This window comes from Chiloscyllium punctatum, chromosome 25 (genome assembly GCF_047496795.1).
Source record: "Chiloscyllium punctatum isolate Juve2018m chromosome 25, sChiPun1.3, whole genome shotgun sequence".
NCBI lineage: Eukaryota > Metazoa > Chordata > Chondrichthyes > Orectolobiformes > Hemiscylliidae > Chiloscyllium > Chiloscyllium punctatum.
In genome coordinates this window covers 25774251-25796056 of record NC_092763.1, presented here as the reverse complement: position 1 = coordinate 25796056, position 21806 = coordinate 25774251, and the positions used below count along the sequence as shown (strand labels likewise).

The 21806-nt window shown below is 47.2% G+C and overlaps 1 protein-coding gene across 1 annotated transcript in view; it reads right to left on the bottom strand.

Moving 5' to 3' along the window:
- LOC140495766 (sodium- and chloride-dependent neutral and basic amino acid transporter B(0+)-like) overlaps positions 1 to 20367 on the bottom strand; it is a 71041-nt gene extending 50674 nt beyond the window's left edge. The window contains exon 1 of the mRNA XM_072594858.1: positions 20256 to 20367. Within this exon, the coding sequence (XP_072450959.1) occupies positions 20256 to 20297 (42 nt within the window). The 5' untranslated portion in view covers positions 20298 to 20367. The remainder of the gene's footprint in view (positions 1 to 20255) is intronic.
- Between the last annotated feature and the right edge of the window lie 1439 nt (positions 20368 to 21806).

Below are 21806 nucleotides of genomic sequence, written 5' to 3'. Positions count from 1 at the left end.
ACCACAACAGGAAGACACAACATGTCCAGAAACACTGGTCACCCTGTCATACATCAAGGACATCAGACTGCTCCCACCCCTTGGTGTCATTGTAGCCCACAAACCAACAACTATGCTAAGACAACTATTGACGAGTATAAAGGATCCCATACCCACAGCTAACAGAACCAATGTTATATATAAAGTACCATGTAAAGACTGCCACAAACATTACATTGGGCAAACCTGAAGAAAACTAGCCATCAGGATACACAAACACCAACTAGCCACCAAGAGACATGATCAACTATCACTTGTGCCCATACACACAGGCAAAGAAGGACACTAATTCAACCGGGACAACCGGGACAAGCCAAACAAAGACATGCATGTGAATCCCTGGAGGACTGGCACTCAACCTGAAACTCCATTAACATTAACAATTAACAACCCCCATACAGAAACACAACCAGAAATGGTACCACCCACCTCAACAAACCAAGACACATAAATAGAAAGCGGGACAGAACACCAGCACCATGGGTGGCACGGTGGCACAGTGGTTAGCACTGCTGCCTCACAGCGCCAGAGACCCAGGTTCAATTCCCACCTCAGGCGACTGACTGTGTGGAGTTTGCACGTTCTCCCCGTATCTGCATGGGTTTCCTTCGGGTGCTCCAGTTCCTCCCACAGTCCAAAGATGTGCAGATCAGGTGAATTGGCCATGCTAAATTGCCTGCAGTCTTCTGGATTAGTGGTGCTGGAAGAGCACAGCAATTCAGGCAGCATCCAAGTAGCTTCGAAATCGACGTTTTGGGCAAAAGCCCTTCATCAGGAATAAAGGCAGTGAGCCTGAAGTGTGGAGAGATAAGCTAGAGGAGGGTGGGGGTGGGGAGAAAGTAACATAGAGTACAGTGGGGGAGGGGATGAAGGTGATAGGTCAAGGAGGAGAGGGTGGAGTGGATAGGTGGAAAAGAAGATAGGCAGGTAGGACAAGTCCGGACAAGTCATGGGGACCTAAATTGCCTGCAGTGTTAAGTAAGGGGTAAATGTAGGGGTATGGGTGGGTTGCGCTTCGGCGGGGTGGTGTGGACTTGTTGGGCTGAAGGGCCTGTTTCCACATTGTAATGTAATCTAATCTAATCTAATCTGATTCACTAGAGGCTCACTGATGATGTTACCTAGCATGGTGATGAAATATCTGCAAACAAACTTACAGCTCAGCAAGCAAGTCAATGATCTCATCCACAACCTGAGCTCCAAATCTTCCCGTGAACTCTGTATTCCCAATTATATTATACCCATTTACATCTGTCTGCACCATTAGTTCATCCACTAGTTCGGGGAGTTCAGAACGGGAGGGCATAGGTTTAGGATGAGAGGGGAAAGATATAAAAGAGACCTAAGGGGGAATTTTTCACACAGAGGTGGTACGTGTATGGAATGAGCTGCCAGAGGAAGTGCTGGAGGCTGGTACAATTGCAACATTTAAGATGCATTTGGATGGGTATATGAATAGGAAGGATTTGGAGTGATATGGGCCAGGTGCTGGCAGGTGGGACTAGATTGGGTTGGGATATCTGGTTGGCATGGACGGGTTGGACTGAAGGGTCTGTTTCCATGCTGGACATCTCTATGACTCTAATATTGCTTGTCTCACTTCCAATACTTTTCTCAATAGTCCCATTTAAATTTTGTCCTTGGTTTCGCTGCCTATCACTTTTCTCATTCACGTTTCTACCATTTGTTTTTGTCCTTCCTCCTTACACAGGTTCCTATCCCCTTGGCATATTAGTTTAAACCCTCCCCAACTATTCTAGCAAACATTCCCACAGGATATTGGTCTCAGTCCTATCCACATGTAACCCATCCAATTGGTACAGGTCTCACCTCCGAGAACTAGTCCCAATGCCCCAGGAATCTGAAACCCTCCCCGACACCATCTTTCCCCAGTCATGTATTGATCCAATATATTCTGTCATTTCTGTTCTGAATGGCACGTGGCACTGGTGGTCATCCTGAGATCACAACCTCTGAGGTCCGATTTGATAACTTTCTTCCTAGTTCCCTGTATTCTGCCTATAGGACCTCATCCCTTTTTTATTACCTGTGTCATTTGTACCAATATGTACCATGCCACCAGCTGTTCACTCTTTCCCTCCAGAATGTCCTGGATCTGTTCTGTGACATCCTTGACCCTAGCACCAAGGAGGCAACATACCATCCTGGAGTCTTGTTTGCGCTCACAGAAATGCCTGTCAAAACACTACAGAAATTCCCTTTAGAATTGAGTCCCCCATAACTATTGCCTTGGCACACCTTTTACCCCTCTCCTCTGTTTCTGCAGAACCAACTGTGGTGCAACGAGTCTGGCTGCTGCAGCTTTCCCATATTAGCTCATTCCCCTTAACAGTATCCAAAACGGTCCATCTGTTTTGCAGAGGGATGGCCCCAGGAGATTCCTGCACTACCTTTCTTGCTCCATGTCTCCCATTCCCTTCCTGCGTGCAGAGTCTGAGCCTGAATTGTGACCACCCCTCTATAGGTGCTATCCATGATACTATTTGCCTTGTGGCTGCTCCGCAGTATCCCCAGCCGCTGCTCCAGCTCTGAAACTCAAGCCTCCAGGAGCTGTAACTGGAGATTTTTCCTGTGCATATGCTGACCCAGGGGACTGGAACTGTCCCCAGCCTGCCACATGGAGCAAACCAAGACTTTGAACTCTCCTGCCATGGTTAACCTCTTTAAATTAAACCTTGGAGATTACTTTATATTAGACAACATCCAGTTACCCGCAGGCCTTCTTTTCTGGTCTTACAGATTTGAAGCCTAACTAAGTACTATAAGTGATAGAAAATAGAAGGACTTACTTACCTTACCCACCAACCAGCTCTCTCTCCTTTATAGTCACCTGCAGCATGACAAAACCACACCGTGGCTTTTTATCGGTTACAGTGAAAGGGAAAAAAAACACTGACAGATTATTAGGGGCATAGTGTCCCTTCTCAATGTTCCTTCCACAAACCACTGTTTGGTAGAGGTGACTACATCAACACATTTTTTTTTTCAAAAATATACTTTATTCATAAAATAATTTGATGGTCTGTACAGTTGGTCATGCCATACATATGTAAACATTTGCATACAGAGATCAGAATTTATCATTTGTATGTACAGGTCTGTACGTTTATCAATCATATGTCTATATTTTTAGCTGAGGCGTCAGCAGAGCCCAAATGACTGCGTGGGCCTCCTGTTCTTCTTTAGGCAGGCAGGCGTTACACGATGGTCTTTCCCCACCGCGCCTTCGTGGCAGCTGCCCCAAGCTTCAGCGTGTTCCTCAACACGTAGTCCTGGACCTTGGAATGTGCCAGTCTGCAACACTCAGTCGGGGTCAACTCCTTCAGCTGGAAGATCAACAGGTTTCGGACCGCCCAGAGAGTGTCCTTCACCGAGTTGATGATCCTCCAGGCACAGTTGATGTTCGTCTCGGTGTGCGTCCCGGGGAAAAGGCCGTAGAGCACGGAGTCCCGCGTCACGGTGCTGCTCGGGACAAACCTCGACAAACACCACTGCATTCGTCTTCAGACTTCCTTTGTGTAGGCACATTACAGAAGGAGGTGTGTGACAGTCTCGTCCCCCCTGCAGCCGCTTCGAGGGCAGCGTGTGGTGCAGCTGAGAGTCCGGGCGTGCATAAAGGATCTCACAGGCAGAGCCCTTCTCACCACCAGCCAAGCCATGTCTTGGTGCTTGTTGGAAAGTTCTGGCGATGAGGCATTCTGCCAAATGGCTTTGACAGTCTGCTCAGGGAACCGCTCGATAGGATCTGCCCTCTCCTTTTCCCGAAGGGTCTCAAGGACACTACGTGCTGACCACTTCCTGATGGACTTGTGGTAAAAGGTGTTTTTCTTCATAAACTTCTCCACGAAGGACAGGTGATACAGAACAGTCCAACTACTTGGAGTGTTCCGCGGCAGCAAAGCCAGGCCCATCCTTCGCAACACCGGGGACAGGTAGAACCTCAGTACGTGGTGACACTTGGTGTTTGCGTACCGGGGATCCACGCACAGCTTAATGCAGCCACACACAAAGGTGGTCATCTGGGTGAGGGTGGCATTGGGTGTATTTTCTCCCCCGTTGCCCAGATCTTTATACATCGAGTCCCTTCGGACCTGGTCCATCTTTGATCTCATATAAATTGGAAGATGGCCCAGGTGACTGCAGCGGCACAGGTTCTGGGAATAGGCCAGACCTGTGCCACATATAACAACACTGACAATGCCTCACACCTGATAACCAGGTTTTTACCCGCGACCGAGAGCGAATGTAGCTTCCTTCTGCCTCACTTTGCTGATACGCTCCTCCCAAGACTTGGCGCATGCCCTGGTCCCCTCGAACCAAATACCCAGCACCTTCAGGTGGTAGGTCCTGACGGTGAAGGGGATTGAGGATTGGTCGGCCCAGTTTCAGAAGAGCATGGCCTCGCTCTTGCCTCAGTTTACTTTGGCCCCCGAGGCCCGTTCGAACTGGTCACATATGCACAAGAGTCTGTGCACGGACAGCGGATCCGAGCAGAAAACGGTGACGTCATCCATGTACAGGGAGGCCTTGACCTGCAGGCCCCCGCTGCCAGGAATAGTCACCCCTCTCAGGCTCGCATTCTTCCTGATGGACTCGGCAAATGGCTCTATGCAGCACACAAACAAGGCAGGAGAGAGAGGGCAGCCCTGCCTGACTCCAGATCTGACTGGGAAGCTATCTGATTCCCACCCATTGATTGAGACTGCACTGACAATGTTGGTGTAGAGCAGTCTGATCCAATTGCAGATTCCCTCCCCAAAGCCCATTTTGGAGAGAACATTTCTCATATATGTGTGTGATATCCTGTCAAAGGTTTTCTCCTGGTCCAGGCTGATCAGGCAGGTGTCCAACCCTCTGTCCTGCACATAGGCGATCGTATCCCTGAGAAGTGCTACTCTCTCAGCGATCTTCCTGCCCGGTACAGCACAGATTTGGTCAGGGTGAATCACCGACCCCAGAGCAGACCTGACCCGGAGTTCCTCTCTCTCTCCCTTCCGCCTGCAGATGAGGGTGATGATGCCTTTCCTCATGGATTCACTCATGGTACCTGCCCGAAGCATACTGACATACACCTCCAGCAGGTCCTGGCCAATCAAGTCCCACAGAGCCGAATAGAGCTCGACTGGTAAGCCGTCGCTTCCGGGAGTTTTATTCTTTTCAAAGGACTCGAGGGCCTTGGTCAGCTCATTCTGAGATAACGGCTGGTCCAGCCTCTCCCGTGTTCTGTCGCCTAAGACCTCCATGATAGAGGACAGGAACGACTGGGAGGCCGCGCTGTCGCTCGGCTTCGCGTCATACAGACTGGCATAGAAGGATTTACTGATCCCTATGACATCAGCCTGAGATGACGTTACCGAGCCATCTTCTTTCTTCAGGCTGCTGAGCACGGAGCTCTCTTTGTGCACCTTCTGGAAGAAGAAACGTGAGCATGTCTCGTCCTGCTCCACCGAGCGGACCCTGGACCAGAAGATTATCTTGGAGGCCTCTGAGGCAAGGAACGAGGCTTGCTAGCTCTTCATCTCCTTCCGTGACATCCACCCCCATCGTCTGCAGCAGGAGCAGGTTCTGCATACTTTCCTGGAGTTGGGACAGTTTTCCCCGCCTCCCTCTCGCCTCCTGAACACCTTTGAGGATGAAGAACCACTTGATGTTCCCTTTTACTGTTACCCACCAGTCCGCTGGAGGCTCATAATAGGGCCTTCACGGTTCTCCAACCTGTGTCGTCCCTCTTGAGCTCCTCAATGTTTCCCGGGGTCAACAGCTTTGTGTTCAGCTTCCACATTCCCTTACCAGCCCACTGCTCATCCTGTAGGTGACAGTCGGCCAGCAGGAGGCAGTGGTCAGAGAAGAACACTGGCTTGATGTCGGTGGATCTGACTGAGAGCGTTCGGGACACAAACAGGTAATCTATCCTTAAGCAGATAGACCCGTCTGCCCGTGACCAGGTGTATCTACGCTGCTCTCCATCTGCAGGGGCGCTGAAGACGTCATGCAGCTTGGCATTTTTTACCGTGTCCATCAGGGCTGTGGACGTGGCATCCAGTTTTCTGTCCCCCCCGCCAAATCGTCCATCTGCATCAATGATACAATTGAAGTCTCCAGCCAGAATGACCGGCCTGGACGTAGCCAGCAACAGTGGAAGCTACTGCAGGACGGCCAACCGTTCGCTCTTACCCACTGGGGCGTACACATCAATCAGTCTCAGGGGAGTATTTCTGTACATGACGTCTGTGACGAGGAGGCGCCTGCCCACCACCTCCTTAACCTCGGAGATGGTGAAGTTGCCTCCTCGCAACAGGATACCCAGGCCGGAGGCGCAGCTATTGTTGCCCCTCGACAAAACTGACCACTAGACGCACGAGCTTGACCATCTCCTGTAGCTGCTGAGGTGCAGTATCCCACACTCCTGCAGAAACAGGACATCAGCTTTAACATTGGCCAGGAAGGCCATCGTAGAAGCACATCGTGTAGCCGATTTGATGCTAAGCACATTGATGCTGGCAATTCTTATCCCCATTTTAACAGTTTACGAGGTTAGCAGTGTCCATTTGCTACTGGTCTTGCCCCTCTGGGGTAGCTGTGTGCATCCCCGTGGTGATGGCAAACTGCTGGACCCTCCCAGGGCTGAGGTAGCTGTGCGGCTCCACGCTGGGGCCATTTCCCCGCTCTGATGCCTTCGGGTCGGACCCAGGGTCCGCACAGTCCAGTTCTCTGTCTGACAGCGGGGCTGTCACAGGACCGCTGCTCCCAGTTACCTGGAGCTGTGGGCTGGTGGGTACCTCTTGGTTCTCACCAGGTGGGGGGAGGTCTTTACCCATCCCCTCAGAGGGATCGCCTTTTCCTGTTTGGGCGGTGCTGCCCTCCTTTTTTCCCCACGGCGCTCTGTCTCTTCCTCTGGTGACGACCCTCCTTGCGCCCGTCCTCACCGTCAGAAGAGCTGCCTGTACCCTCGTCGTGTAGGTGTCGCTTCCCCCTTCGCTTGGTGGCTTTGGGAGTCTAGCGAGGTTTCCTCTTCCTGCTTTTGATTGTAATCCAATCCTCTGCCTCCTTTGATCCCTCCTCTTCCATTTCCTCCGTCTGTCTTGAAGGAGCTTGGATCGGCTGCTGCATCTCCCCGCTGTCTGCCATCTGCTCCACTACAGCCTGCCCTTCCTTCTGGGTGCCTCCAGACACCGGTCCCGTGCTGGTTTGTGGCACCTTGCTGGCCTTAGGTGGTCCACGGCTCGTGTTGCCACCTCCGGCCATCTGTGCGTAGGTGGCAGCCCCTCGTCTTGGGCAGGCCTTGTACATGTGGCCAGCCTCTCCACACAGATTACTGTTCTTGGCCTCTCTACATTCCTTGGTCGGGTGGCCTTCCTGCTTGCAGTTTTGACAGACGGTCACCATACAATCCGCCGCCATGTGGCCTGACCTCCCACAGGTTCAGCACACTTTTGGCTGCCCTGCGTATGTCAGGTAACCTCTGCTTCCTCCGATGGCAAAGCTGGCGGGTGGGTGGAGGATGTTCCCGCTGGCATCGACTCTCAGGGTTACCCTGACCTGTCGTTTGCTGGTCCAGATCCCGAAAGGATCGACCACATCGGTACTCTCTCCCTCGACCTGGACGTATCTTCTCAGGAATGTCAGGATATCAGCTGCTGGGACGTGGGGGTTGTACATATGGATTGTAACAACCCGACTCCTCTGCGTAGGAAGCACACACAACGGGATCGCCGACAAGAAGGAGAACAGCGGTTCCCCTTCCTTCTCCTTGAAGACCTTCAAGAGCTGTTCGCAATTCTTCATGCTCCTGAAGGTCATGTCGAAATAGTCTGCCCCTGGGAAATCCTGTAAGCAGTACACGTCAGCTGCTTCAAACCCGCAGCATTCCAGCAAAATCTTCTTAATAAACACCATCCGATCGACCGGTGTGCGCTCCTCCACCTTCTTCACAGTCACCTTGACTGTGTTGCGAATGCCCTGGCTGCTGGGGCCATAGCTCTGAGGTTGGCTGGTACCTGAATTGGCCGAAGCCAGCATGAAGATCCCACCAAGAGCAGGTCAGCACAACCAAACAAACCTCCAACGTCCAATCACGATCCAGCGATGGTCTCCAGCAGCTCCGACGACTCACACCACGACCCCTGTGGTATCTCCACCGCCGGCACACATCCATTGTGTCGAACCTGCAGCACTCGAGCAGAATCTCTTCCTCTGTTCCTTAGGAACTACACATATTCTGAGCCAAAAGGCCGAAAAGTCTTCACAGCCAATCAGCATCATTACATCCATCTGCGAGACAGTTGCCTTCACTTGAAATTGGAGAATGTCTTGCTGAGGTCCTCCTTCTGGTAATGGTGATTGCATCAATGCAGCTCTTCACCCCAACAGCCAATCAGCAACATTGCAGCCCTCTGCTTCATCGCTGGCACTGCATCCATAAGAACATAAGAAATTGGAGCAAGAGTAGGCCACCTGGCCCTTCGAGCCTGCTGTGCCATTCAATAAGATCATGGCTGATCTTTTCATGACCTCAGCTCCACTTACCTGCCCTCTCACCATAACCCTTAATTCCTTTACTGTTCAAAAAGTATCTATCTTAGCTTTAAAAACATTTACTGAGGAAACATCAACTACTTCACTGGGCACGGAATTCCAGAGACTCACAACTCTTTGGGTGAAGATATTCCTCCTCAATTCAGTCCTAAATCTGCACCCCCTAATTTCAAGGTTATGAGCTCTTCTCCTAGTTTCACCTGCAAGTGGAAACATCCTCTCTACCTCAAGTCTATATATTCTCTTCATAATTTTATATGTTTTCATGAGATACTCCCCTCACTCTTCGAAATTCCAATGAATATGATCCCAGTCTACTTAGTCTCTCCTCGTAAGCCAACCTTCTCACATCTGGAATTAGTCTAGTGAACCTCCTTCACACCCCTGCTAGTGCCAGTATACCCCTTCTCAAACAAGGAAACCGAAACTGTGCGTAATACTCCAGGTGTGACCTCACCAGCACCCCATACAGCTACAGTATAACCTCCCTGCTTTTAAACTCCATCCCTCTAGCAATGAAGCTCAAAATTCCATTTGACTTTTTAATTACTTGCTGCACCTGCAGGCCGTACTCCTGTGATTTGTGCACAAAGACACCCAGGTCCCTCTGCACAACAGCATGCAGCAATATTTTACCATTCAAATAATAGTCCTTTTCACTGTTATTCCTATCAAAATGGATAACTTCACATTTATTAATATTGTACTACATCTGCCAGATATTTGTCTACTCAGTTAAAGTACGCATGTACCTCTGCAAAATTTCACAGTCCTCTGCACACTTTGCCCCACCACTCATCTTAGAGTCATCAGCAGACTTTAACACGCTACATATGGTCCCCAACTCCAAATCATTGATGTAAATTGTGAATAATTGCGATCCCAACACTGATCCCTGAGGCACACCACTAGTCGCCGATCACCAAACAGAAAAGCATTTATTTATTCCCACTCTTTGCTTCCTGTTACTTAACCAATCCTCTAAACATGCTAATTCATTACACATATTATGAAGTTGAAGGCGTTACTGTATTTTCAAGAGAGAGTGAATGCTGTTCTGCACTGAGAGCTTACAAGAGCAGTCTCAGAGTGTAGTGGAAAATTGAAAATATGTAGCATTTGGCTGTGGACTAGATACCTGAGTCGGTTGCTGTTTTGACAACAATTCAAATTTAACCGATCAGTTTAAATTATGCTTAGGATACTAAAACCCAATCGAGTTTAAATTTATTGTTTTGCCCACATTGAACCAATGAGACGATCAGTGTTGGGGATATAAAAAAAGGCAGGCATTTTGAAAATTGGGCAAACAACTGCTATCGAGAGGGAAACCAAGACATTGAAGCACTCTCTATCAAAGGTACCTTTTCATATGAAACATATTTGCAGAAAAAGAAAGAAGATGACCCATGGAAATCTTCAGCTGGAAGAGGACAGTTACTGAAGACAGTATCTTTTTTTGAAATTATGGTTTTGAAATTAAGTTGATGTAATTTTAATGTGTTTTATTGGAATAGCATACTGTTAGAGAGTTGGAGGCTGGTAGTAAGCAATTAAGAGAAAGGGGGGGGCTAAGAGTTATGAGTAGTTGTTGTTTAATGTTCATTTTTAGAGTTAAAGAATAAATTGATATTATTTTCTTTAAATAGTGGAATTTAGGAGTTCTCTGTCACTCATATTTTAACAGATTAAAATGATGAGGTGAGCTTTTCTGGGTGTTTAGTTTAATTAACAGAGGGGTTCACAACTGTGTCGTGACACATGTAATACCATGCATCTTTATGTTATGCAGCAGCCTTTTGTGCAGCACTTTGTCAAACGTCTTTTGGAGATCTAGATACACCATATTTACTGAGTCCCCATTGTCCACCGTGCTCATAATGTCTTCATAGTATTCCAGTAGATTAGTTAAGTATGACCTGCCTTTCAGGAACCCATGCTGCCTCTGCCCAACAGGACAACTTCTGTCTAGACATCTTGCTATTTCTTCCTTGATAGTAGATTCAAGCATTTTCCCTGCTACAGAAGTTAAGCTAACTGGCCTATAATTTCCCATCTTTTGTCTACCTCTCTTTTTAAACAGTGGCCTCACATTTACTGTTTTCCAATCTGCTGGAACTGCCCCAGAGTCCAGTGAATTTTCAAAGATTTCCCCAAGTGCATTTGTTATTTCCCCCGTCAACTCTTTTAGTAACCTGGGACACATTCCATCAAGGTCAGGAGACTTGTCTACCTGTAGATCCACGAGCTTGCCCAATACTACCTCTTTCATGATAATGATTGCTTCCAGGTCCTCACCTATCTTTGTCTCCTTGTCAGTATCTGGCATGTTATTCGTGTCCTCCACTGTGAATACTGACACAAAATACCTGTTCAATACCTTGGCCATTTCCTCATATTCCATTCCTAATTCTCCCTTCTCATCCTGTAAAGGATCAATATTTACCTTAGCCACTCTTTTCCGTTTTATATATATATATAGAAACATCTGCTATCCGTCTTTATATTCTGAGCTAGTTCACTCTCATAATCTATCTTACTTTTATCAATAGGCTTTTTCTGTGGCTTTCTGTTGACCTTTAAAGTTATGACAATCTTCTGGTTTCCTGCTGGTCTTTGCCATTTTGTATGCCTCCTCTTTTAATTTGATAGCCTCCCTTATTTCCTCAGGTAGACAAGCAGCAAGAACACAGCAAGCCAGATGGCATCAGGAGGTGGAGAAGTCAATGTTACACCCAGCCTCCTATTTGTCTACCTTGGATTCCAGCATCTGTAGTTTTTTTGTCCCATGAAACATTCATGGAAGGTTGTTCCTCTTCCTACTGTCCTTCCTTTTTACTGGTGAATACTTTTGCTGAGCACTTTGAAAAATCATTTCAAAAGTCATCCACTGTTCGTCAACTGTCCCACCATAAAGTCTTTGCTTTCGGCCTACTTTAGCCAACTCCTCCCTCATTCTGTTGTAGTCTCCTTTGTTTAAACACAGGACACTGGTATTGGATTTTATCTTTGCACTTTCCATCTGTATTCTAAATTTGACCATGCATTGATCGCTCTTTCCAAGAGGATCCCTAACTATGAGGTCATTAATCATTCCTGTCTCGTTACACAGGACCTGCTCTAGGATAGCTGGCTCCCTCAACAGTTCCATTACATACTGTTCCAGAAAACTATCATGGATTCACTCAACAAACTCCACCTCAAGGCTACCCTGACTGAGCTGTTTTGACTAATCAACATGTAGTTTAAAACCCCCCATGATAATTAGATTAGATTCCCGACAGTGTGGAAACAGGCCCTTCGGCCTAATCAGTCCACACCGACCCTCTGAAGAGTAACCCACCCAGACCCACTTCCCACTGACTGATGCAGCTAACACTATGGGCAATTTAGCATGGCCAATTCACCTGACCTGCACAAATTTAAACTGTGGGAGGAAACCCACGCAGACACTGGGAGAATGTGCAAACTCCACACAGTCAGTTGCCCAAGGCTGGAATCGAACCTGGGACCCTGGTGCTGTGAGGCAGCAGTACTAACCACTGAGCCACCGTGCCGCCCTATTACTGTACCATTTTTATCGGCATTAGTTATTTGTTTGCTTATTGTTTGCCCCAATATGATACTATTATAGATTACGCCTATCAGTGACTTTTTTTCTTAGAATTTCTAATTTCCACCCAAATGAATTCAACCTGATTCTCCACAGAACCTTTATCATTATTCACCACCACCCTGATATCATCCTTAAATATCACAACGACACCACCGTGACCAAGCGCTCGCCCAAACATAAGTTAAAAAAAACTAAAGAACTACAGAAAATGATAAAAAGAAAAGAAGGAAAAAAGAAAAGTGGATGGAATGGAAGAGACCCAAGCTCAACAACCTGGATACGATTGACTCCGTTGCCGTCATTTTGGACAAGCAGGTTTTATAGCAAAGCCCAGCACATTGAACCTCTTAACTAACCTAAAATAAACCACTTGCAGTTGGTGAACTAACTTTTCATATCAATCCACATGATTTACAGCAAATCTGTACCACTGTGTTAAATCAGGCCAAATTTCAGGAAAGTAAGCTTACAACAATATGCCCCTCAGATTGAGTTGAAACATGAAACAGAGAGAAAGTGAGGACTGCTTGGAGGCTGTGGATGGAGCTCCCCTGAAGTGATAAGGTTGTGGATGGTCCGGGCGATGATGGTTTAGTGAAGGGAGGTGAGGTCGTGGTCAAGGGGGCAGTAGGACGAGGTCCACAAACCAGAGGTATATAACATTGAGTTGATGAAAATCAAGCTTTGATAAGTCAATTACTTCTCAAATGAAGAACTTTGCCTTAGTAATTATGTTATTGCATTTGTTTATGCAAATTCCATAGTCACATCTTCATAAAACAATAACTTAAAAACATGTGAATAGTAACACATCTAATCGTGCAGGTTCAGTCTATCTTGTTGCCTTTGTTTTAGACAAGGAAGTGGACAACAAATGTAGAAATTTTCAAACGCCTATGGGGCCAAGGCATTGGAATGTTACCTCATCGTCTGGAACAGGATTTGAAGTACTGCCAGAGATTTACACAAAGAACATATTAAGAATTGTTTTGTTTTCTAGTTTTACAGGAAACCTTGAATAAGCAAGTCATACCAGACTTGAAATGTCAACCCTGTTTTTCTCTGTCTCCACAGATGCTTTGAAGGTGCTGCTGTTGGACTGGGGTAGACAAAGTTTAAAATCACACAACACCAGGTTATAGTCCAATAGGTTTATTTAGAAGCACCAGCTCTCAAGGCAATGCCTCTTTATCAGGTGGTTGTGGAGCAGGACCAGAAGACACAGGATTTATAGCAAAAGGGTTACAGTGTCATGGAGTTGAAATGATATATTAAACAAGCTTCGATTAAGTCTTGCATCTTTTAGGATGGGATATGCTGGTTTAGGCTCTGAGAACTCCTTTTAAGTTACATTCAGGGACTTGTATTCATACAGGTACAGGTACTCATGGGACTTGACCAACATTGTCTATCTCATACAGTGCAGGCTGGGATACCCTGAGGCATGGAAGATTAGTGAGACCAAGCTGACGCTATGATAATGGATGAATAGACACTGCAAAATGATCACCAGACAGGTAGGTTTCCTCCTAATCGGGGAACACTTCAGTGGTCCGGGACATTTGGCCTTGGACCTTCAGGTGATCATCCTCCAAGTTGGACTTTTGGGAAAGGCAACAACACAAAGTGAAAAATGCGTTGCTGGAAAAGCACAGCAGGTCAGGCAGCATCCAAGGAGCAGGAGAATCGACATTTCGGGCATGAGCCCTTCTTCAGGAATGAGGAAAGTGTGCCAAGCAGGCTGAGATAAAAGGTAGGGAGGAGGAACTTAGGGGGAGGGGCGTTGGAAATGTGATAGGTGGAAGGAGGTTAGGGTGAGGGTGATAAGGTGAGGGGGATAGGCTGGAGTGGGGGTGGGGGCGGAGAGGTCAGGAAGAAGATTGCAGGTTAGGAAGGTGGTGCTGAGTTCGAGGGTTGGGACTGAGACAAGGTGGGGGGGAGGGAAAATGAGGAAACTGGAGAAATCTGAGTTCATCCCTTGTGGTTGGAGGGTTCCTAGGCAGAAGATGAGGAGCTCTTCCTCCAGCCGTCGTGTTGCTATGGTCTGGCGATGGAGGAGTCCAAGGACCTGCATGTCCTTGGTGGAGTGGAAGGGGGAGTTGAAGTGTTGAGCCACGGGGTGGTTGGGTTGGTTGGTCCGGGTGTGCCAGAGGTGTTCTCTGAAACGTTCCGCAAGTAGGCGGCCTGTCTCCCCAATATAGAGGAGGCCACATTGGGTGCAGCGGATGCAGTAAATGATGTGTGTGGAGGTGCAAGTGCATTTGTGGCAGATATGGAAGGATCCCTTTGGGCCGTGGAGGGAAGTAAGGGGGGAGGTGTGGGCGCAGGTTTTGCATTTCTTGCGGTTGCAGGGGAAGGTGCCGGGAGTGGAGGTTGGGTTGGTGGGGGGTGTGGACCTGACAAGGGAGTTACGGAGGGAGTGGTCTTTTCGGAACGCTGATAGGGGAGGGGAGGGAAATATATCCCTGGTGGTGGGGTCCTTTTGGAGGTGACGGAAATGACGACGGATGATACGATGTATATGGAGGTTGGTGGGGTGGTAGGTGAGGACCAGTGGGGTTCTGTCCTGGTGGCAATTGGAGGGGCGGGGCTCAGGTGGAGGAGCGGGAAGTGGAGGCGATGCGGTGGAGAGCCTACTGCCCCCTTGACCATGACCCCACCTCCCATCACCAAACCATCATCTCCCAGACCATCCAGAACCTCATCACCTCAGGGGATCTCCCATCCACCGCCTCCAACCTCATAGTCCCACAACCCCGCACCACCCGTTTCTACCTCCTGCCCAAAATCCACAAACCTGACTGCCCCGGCCGACCCATTGTCTCAGCCTGCTCCTGTCCCACCGAACTCATCTCTGCATACCTCGACACAGTCCTGTCCCTCTTAGTCCAAGAACTCCCCACCTATGTTCGGGACACCACCCACGCCCTCCACCTCCTCCACGATTTTTGTTTCCCCGGTCCCCAATGCCTTATCTTCACCATGGACATCCAGTCCCTGTACACCTCCATCCCCCATCATGAAGGACTCAAAGCCCTCCGCTTCTTCCTTTCCCACCGAACCAACCAGTACCCTTCCACTGACACCCTCCTTCGACTGACTGAACTGGTCCTCACCCTGAACAACCTTTCTTTCCAATCCTCCCACTTCCTCCAAACCAAAGGAGTAGCCATGGGCACCCGCATAGGCCCCAGCTATGCCTGTCTCTTCGTAGGATATTTGGAACATTCCATCTTCCGCAGCTACACTGGCACCACACCCCACCTTTTCCTCCGCTACATCGATGACTGTATCGGCGTTGCCTCGTGCTCACATGAGGAGGTTGAACAGTTCATCCACCAACACCTTCCATCCTGACCTCAAATTTACCTGGACCGTCTCAGACTCCTCCCTCCCCTTCCTAGACCTCTCCATTTCTATCTCGGGCGACCGTATCAACACGGACATTTACTATAAACCGACCAACTCCTACAGCTACCTAGACTACACCTCCTCCCACCCTGCCCCCTGTTAAAACGCCATCCCATATTCCCAATTCCTTCGTCTCTGCTGCATCTGCTCCCAGGAGGACCAGTTCCAATACCGAACAACCCAGATGGCCTCCTTCTTCAAAGACTGCAATTTCCCCCCAGACGTGATCGATGATGCTCTCCACCGCATCTCCTCCACTTCCCGTCCCTCCAACCGCCACCAGGGCAGAACCCCACTGGTCCTCACCTACCACCCCACCAACCTCCATATACATCGCATCATCCGTCGTCATTTCCGCCACCTCCAAACGGACCTCACCACCAGAGATATATTTCCCTCCCTTCCCCTATCAGCGTTCTGAAAATACCACTTCCTCCGTGACTCCCTTGTCAGGACCACACCCCCCACCAACCCAACCTCCACTCCCGCCACCTTCCCCTGCAACCGCAAGAAATGCAAAACTTGCGCCAACACCTCCCCCCCTTACTTCCCTCCAAGGCCCCAAGGGATCCTTCCATATCCGCCACAAATGCACCTGCACCTCCACACACATCATCTATTGCATCCGCTGCACCCGATGTGGCCTCCTCTATATTGGGGATACAGGCCGCCTACTTGCGGAACGTTTCAGAGAACACCTCTGGCACACCCGGACCAACCAACCCAACCACCCCGTGGCTCAACACTTCAACTCCCCCTTCCACTCCACCAAGGACATGCAGGTCCTTGGACTCCTCCATCGCCAGACCATAGCAACATGATGGCTGGAGGAAGAGTGCCTCATCTTCCGCCTAGGAACCCTCCAACCACAAGGGATGAACTCAGATTTCTCCAGTTTCCTCATTTACCCTCCCCCCCCCCACCTTGTCTCAGTCCCAACCCTTGAACTCAGCACCACCTTCCTAACCTGCAATCTTCTTCCTGACCTCTCCGCCCCCACCCCCACTCCGGCCTATCACTCTCACCTTGACCTCCCTCCAACTATCGCATTTCCAATGCCCCTCCCCCAAGTCCCTCCTCCCTACCTTTTATCTTAGCCTGCTGGACACACTTTCCTCATTCCTGAAGAAGGGCTCATGTCCAAAACGTCGATTCTCCTGCTCCTTGGATGCTGCCTGACCTGCTGCGCTTTTCCAGCAACACATTTTCAGCTCTGATCTCCAGCATCTGCAGTCCTCACTTTCTCCAACAACACAAAGTGGCCGAGCAGAGGCTGATAGCCAAGTTTGATACCTATGTGGATGGCCTCAACCGGGACCCAGTGTGACCTCATGTCACACTACAATACACACACACACACACATATACACACATTCCCCCTCTCTCTCTCTCATACACAAGCTCTCTCCCATGCGTCCACACATGCACCCCCCAGTCACACTCTCACATACACATGCACCCTCTCACAAGCTTATACGCCATCATACTCACACACTTACTTGATCAAGCTTACACACACACCTACACAGACTCTTTCACATGCACTCACACCCACATACACCTACCTTGAGAATGTAACTTAAACGGAGGCCTTGAATTTACATATTAAATAGCCTAAACCAGCATAACCCATCCTAAAAGATGCAAAACTTAATCAAAGCTTGTTTAATATATCATTACAACTCCATGACACTGTAACCCTTTTGCTATAAACCCTGTGTTTTCTGGTCGTGCTCCACAACCACCTGATGAAGAGGCAGTACCTCGAAAGCTGGTGCTTCTAAATAAACCTGTTGGACTATCACCTGGTGTTGTGTGATTTTTAACTTTATCCACAGATGCTGGCAGTCTTGTTGAGTTTCTTCAGCATTCTTTGTGTTTGTTTCAGATTTCCAGCACCTGCAGTATTTTGCTTTTATTTGAATAAACAAGTCTGCTGAATATTCCACCTCATTATTAAGCTCCAATCTATGTGCAGAATTATTCAAACACTATTTCACTGCCAATATTGTCCAAAATGCTGAGCATTGGAGAAAACATTTGGGGCAGCACAGTGTCTCAGTGGTTAGCACATTCTTCCCGTGTCTGTGCGGGTTTCTTCCGGGTGTTCCAGTTTTCTCCCACAATCCAAAGATGCGCAGGTTAGGTGAATTGGCCATGCTCAATTGCCCGTAGTGTTCAGGGTAGGCTAGTTGCATCATTTAGGGGAAACGTAAAGTAATAAGGTAGGAGAATGGGTCTGGGTGGGTTACTCTTCAGAGGGTCAGTGTGGACTTGTTGGGTTGAATGACCTGTTTCCACACTGTAGGGATTCTACGAAAACTTAATCAACATCTCAAACAGACGCCATTCAACATATAGTGCCTGCCATTGATAAATGAGCAATGTAACCTAATTCCACCTTGCAGCTTTTGATTCATAGTCCAGTTGGTTCTATTACGTTTTAAGAAACCATCCAGGTATTTTTAAAACTTGACAGGGGTTTCTGCCCAGTACCAGTGGAACTGTAGAAAGGTTACACTACAGAAAGAGGCCAGTTGGCCTATTGCATCTGTACTAGCTGAATAAGGGAGCTACCACATTCTGATGCAACTTTGTAGCCTTGCAGGTCGCCGTACTGCAGATGTAGATCCAGGTTCTTTTTAAATGTGTTGAGGGTTTGTGCTTCAAACACCAAATTGGACAGTGAATTGTAGCCACCCACCCCACCCTCAGGGATGGAAAGGGTTTTCCTCTTGTAGGCTCTGATCGTTTTATTAACCACATTAAATCTGTGTCCACCATGGGTAACAGGTCTTCCCGCTTCACTCTGTCCAAGTCCTTATTATTTTGTACGCCTCAATTAAATCATCCATCAGCACACACTAAGGAAAATAAGCTTAGTACCTCCAATCCTTCCTCATAGCTCAAATTCTGACAGCATTCTTGTAAATTTCCTCTGTGTTGCCTCTTGAGCAATGTGTCTTTCCTGTAATGTGGTGACGAGAACTCCAGCTATGGTCTATCCAGTCTCTTCTATAGTTCCAACATTGCATTCCTGCTCTTGCATTCAAAACCTAAGGCAATGAAGGGAAGCCCCCAATATGTTTTCTTTAACACTTTATCCATCTGTTCTGTCACGCACAGGAATGTTTGAGGTTTCTGGATCGATACTTGATGGAGTTTGGAAGAATGAGGGGCGATCTACTTGAAACTTATGGAATACTGAATATCCTGGACAGAGTAGGTGTTGGGAAGATGTTTCCATCGGTAGGAAAGGCTAGGACCCGAGGGCACAGCCTAAGAGTAATGGGAAGACCTTATAAAATGGAGATAAGGAAAATCTTCTTCAGTGAGAGAGTGGGGAATCTATGGAATTCACTGCCACAGGAGCCTGTGGAGATCTGCTCATTGAGTATATTTAAGACTGAGATAGATAGGTTCTTGGATATCAGGGGATCAAGGGTTATGGAGAGAAAGCAGAAGAATGGGATTGAGAAACTTATCAGCCATGATTAAATGGTGGACCAGATTTGATGGGCTGAATGGCCTAATTTCTGCTCCTTTGTCCTGTGGTCTTATGGCCCGATTATTTCTATCCTAAACATTAAAGGAAACCAGGAAGGAAATAACAAATGCTCTGGGATGATTTTCTAATCCTCACTAGGTACAAGCAAGGTAACATAGGACTGAATGTTTGCAAACACTGTACTATTGTTCAAAAAGGGTATGAGGATAGGTTAAGTTATTATGGACTACTCAGTCTGACCCTGGTGGTGGATAAATAATTAAAACCAACACTGAAGAGTCGGATCAACTATTATTTGTTAAGGAACAGATTAATCAGGGATAGTAACATAGCTTTGTTAAGAGAATCTCATATTTTAATAACTTCCTTGAATTTTTTTTAAACTGTTGTAGTTGCCCATGGCTGAATGTGACAAAATGGCTATAAGGAGTTTTAACTGACACAGACAATCAAGGGAAATTTCAGCTGCTGTACAATTTCATACAGCTCAAATCATGGCCTTCACAGACAACAAAATGCCTCTTAAATTTAGTAAGATGGGACTAGAGTGCAAACAGTAAGACTCTGATAAGGCAGCTCAGATAAATATTATCTGATTTGATATTTCTCATTTTTATATGAAATAGAAAGGAAAAGCTTGACTTGCCTGAGATAAAGCTTTTAAAATAATTATAATAATTATATATTAGGCATGTATTCGTACAACAATAGAAGTTTAAATTTAATAGATATTAGGGAAGTAAATTTCTGAAGGCAATTAGCCCCTGGATACAGGGACATTTCAATTAATACCCATGAAGAAAAATTTTTCTCCGTCGGCAAGAATATTAGAACAACAAAAAGGTAAAAACAAGATGACCCCGTAGGAATACCAAAAGACAAATAATGTCATAAAGAAGGCAGAAACAATTTTGAAACAAGGCCACTGTGAGAACAAAGAGAACAAACAACTGCCGCTTTGCATGTCAGACAAAACAAAAGCTGATCCTGAAATTTTTAGCTTTGTCACAGAATCATGATATTAGGTTTAAGTATGTATAACTTTATGACAACTTTATATCAGAACTAAAATTAAAAATACTCAGACATTGGAAGGGAATTGTCTCTTTCCCCTTATATCCATACCTCAGGTGTATTTTCCAGAGCTCCCTCCTCACTGATGCTCATGTTGCGTCATGTTGATTGTTGCTACCTTTGGCCTAAAGCTCCTTCATCTGGAGGAGCTCCAAAGGAGTGGACTATTCTCATGATAACTTTGGTTTCTCTCACAGCACACACTGCAGTTGCCCCTCCTTTTTCAAGTCCCTCTTCACAGTGAATTCCTCACAGATGGCCCCTTCACAGGGCAATCAACAAAGCCATCCACTAAAGTATTTCAAAGGCCGTTGCACTGAGCTCTCCTCAGCTTTACACCCCTCAATGTTCTCCTCCGGTTCAGCTTTCACCTGTACTTGTAAGTATAACTGCTACATTAATTACTAAACTATCCACTTTGAAGATTATTCTCTTTAAATGAGACAAATGCTAAGAACAAACCACTCTATCTTGCTCCCTGCCTTACCTGCCAATGTTTCTCTCAGTTTTTTACAGGGTTGAAAAGCAACCAGCAACATGAAAGCTTACTCTTTTTCTCATTTCCTCTTTTACTTTACTGATAGCCAGCCATCTGCTTCAAAATGAATTCATCCTGTCCCTATGCAAATCCTATCCTCTCCCACAAATACCCGATGAAAGAGCAGTGCTCCCAAAGCTAGTGCTGCCAAGTAAATCTGTTGGACTATAACCTGGTGTGTGTTTTTTAACTTTGTACATTCACAGACATTGGCATTTGGCATCTGGTATGTGTCAACTTCCAAGACTATTCATGGCACATCTCCAGTTCACTTACAGAATGCTTCTGCACTTCTATAATGCAACTCTCATTTTAGTGATGCAGCAAGAACATTGTATGATCAGGGACACACACACCCAGCTTATTGGAGGGGATTCTAGGGACAGGATTTACATGCATTTAGAAAGGCAAGGGCTGATTAGTGATAATCGACATTGTTTTGTGCATGAGAAATCGTGTCTGATTGAAACCTTTGAAGAGATGATGAAGAAAATTCATGAAGGCAGTGTGATAGATGTCTCTATTGACTTCAATAAAGCATTTGACAAGGTTCTACATGGCAGATTGATTAGATTAGATTGCTTACAGTGTGGAAACAGGTCCTTCGGCCCAACAAGTCCACACTGCCCCACCGAAGCGCAACCCACCCATACCCCTACATTTACCCCTTACCTAACACTACAGGCAATTTAGCATGGCCAATTCATCTGACCTGCACATCTTTGGACTGTGGGAGGAAACCGGAGCACCCCCACACAGACACGGGGAGAACGTGCAAACTCCACACAGTCAGTCACCTGAGGCAGGAGTTGAACCTGGGTCTCTGGCGCTGTGAGGCAGCGGTGCTAACCACTGTGCCACCGTGCCGCCCATTATTGGTTAGTAAGGTTAGATTATATTGGATTCAGGGGCAGCTAGCCAACTGGATTCAAAATTGATTTGAAGGGAAGAGACAGAAGGTCATATTAGAGTATTGTTTTTCAGACTGGAGGCCTATGACCAATGATATGCCACAAGGATTAGTGCTGGTTCCACTGTTTTTCGCAATTTATATAAATGCTTTG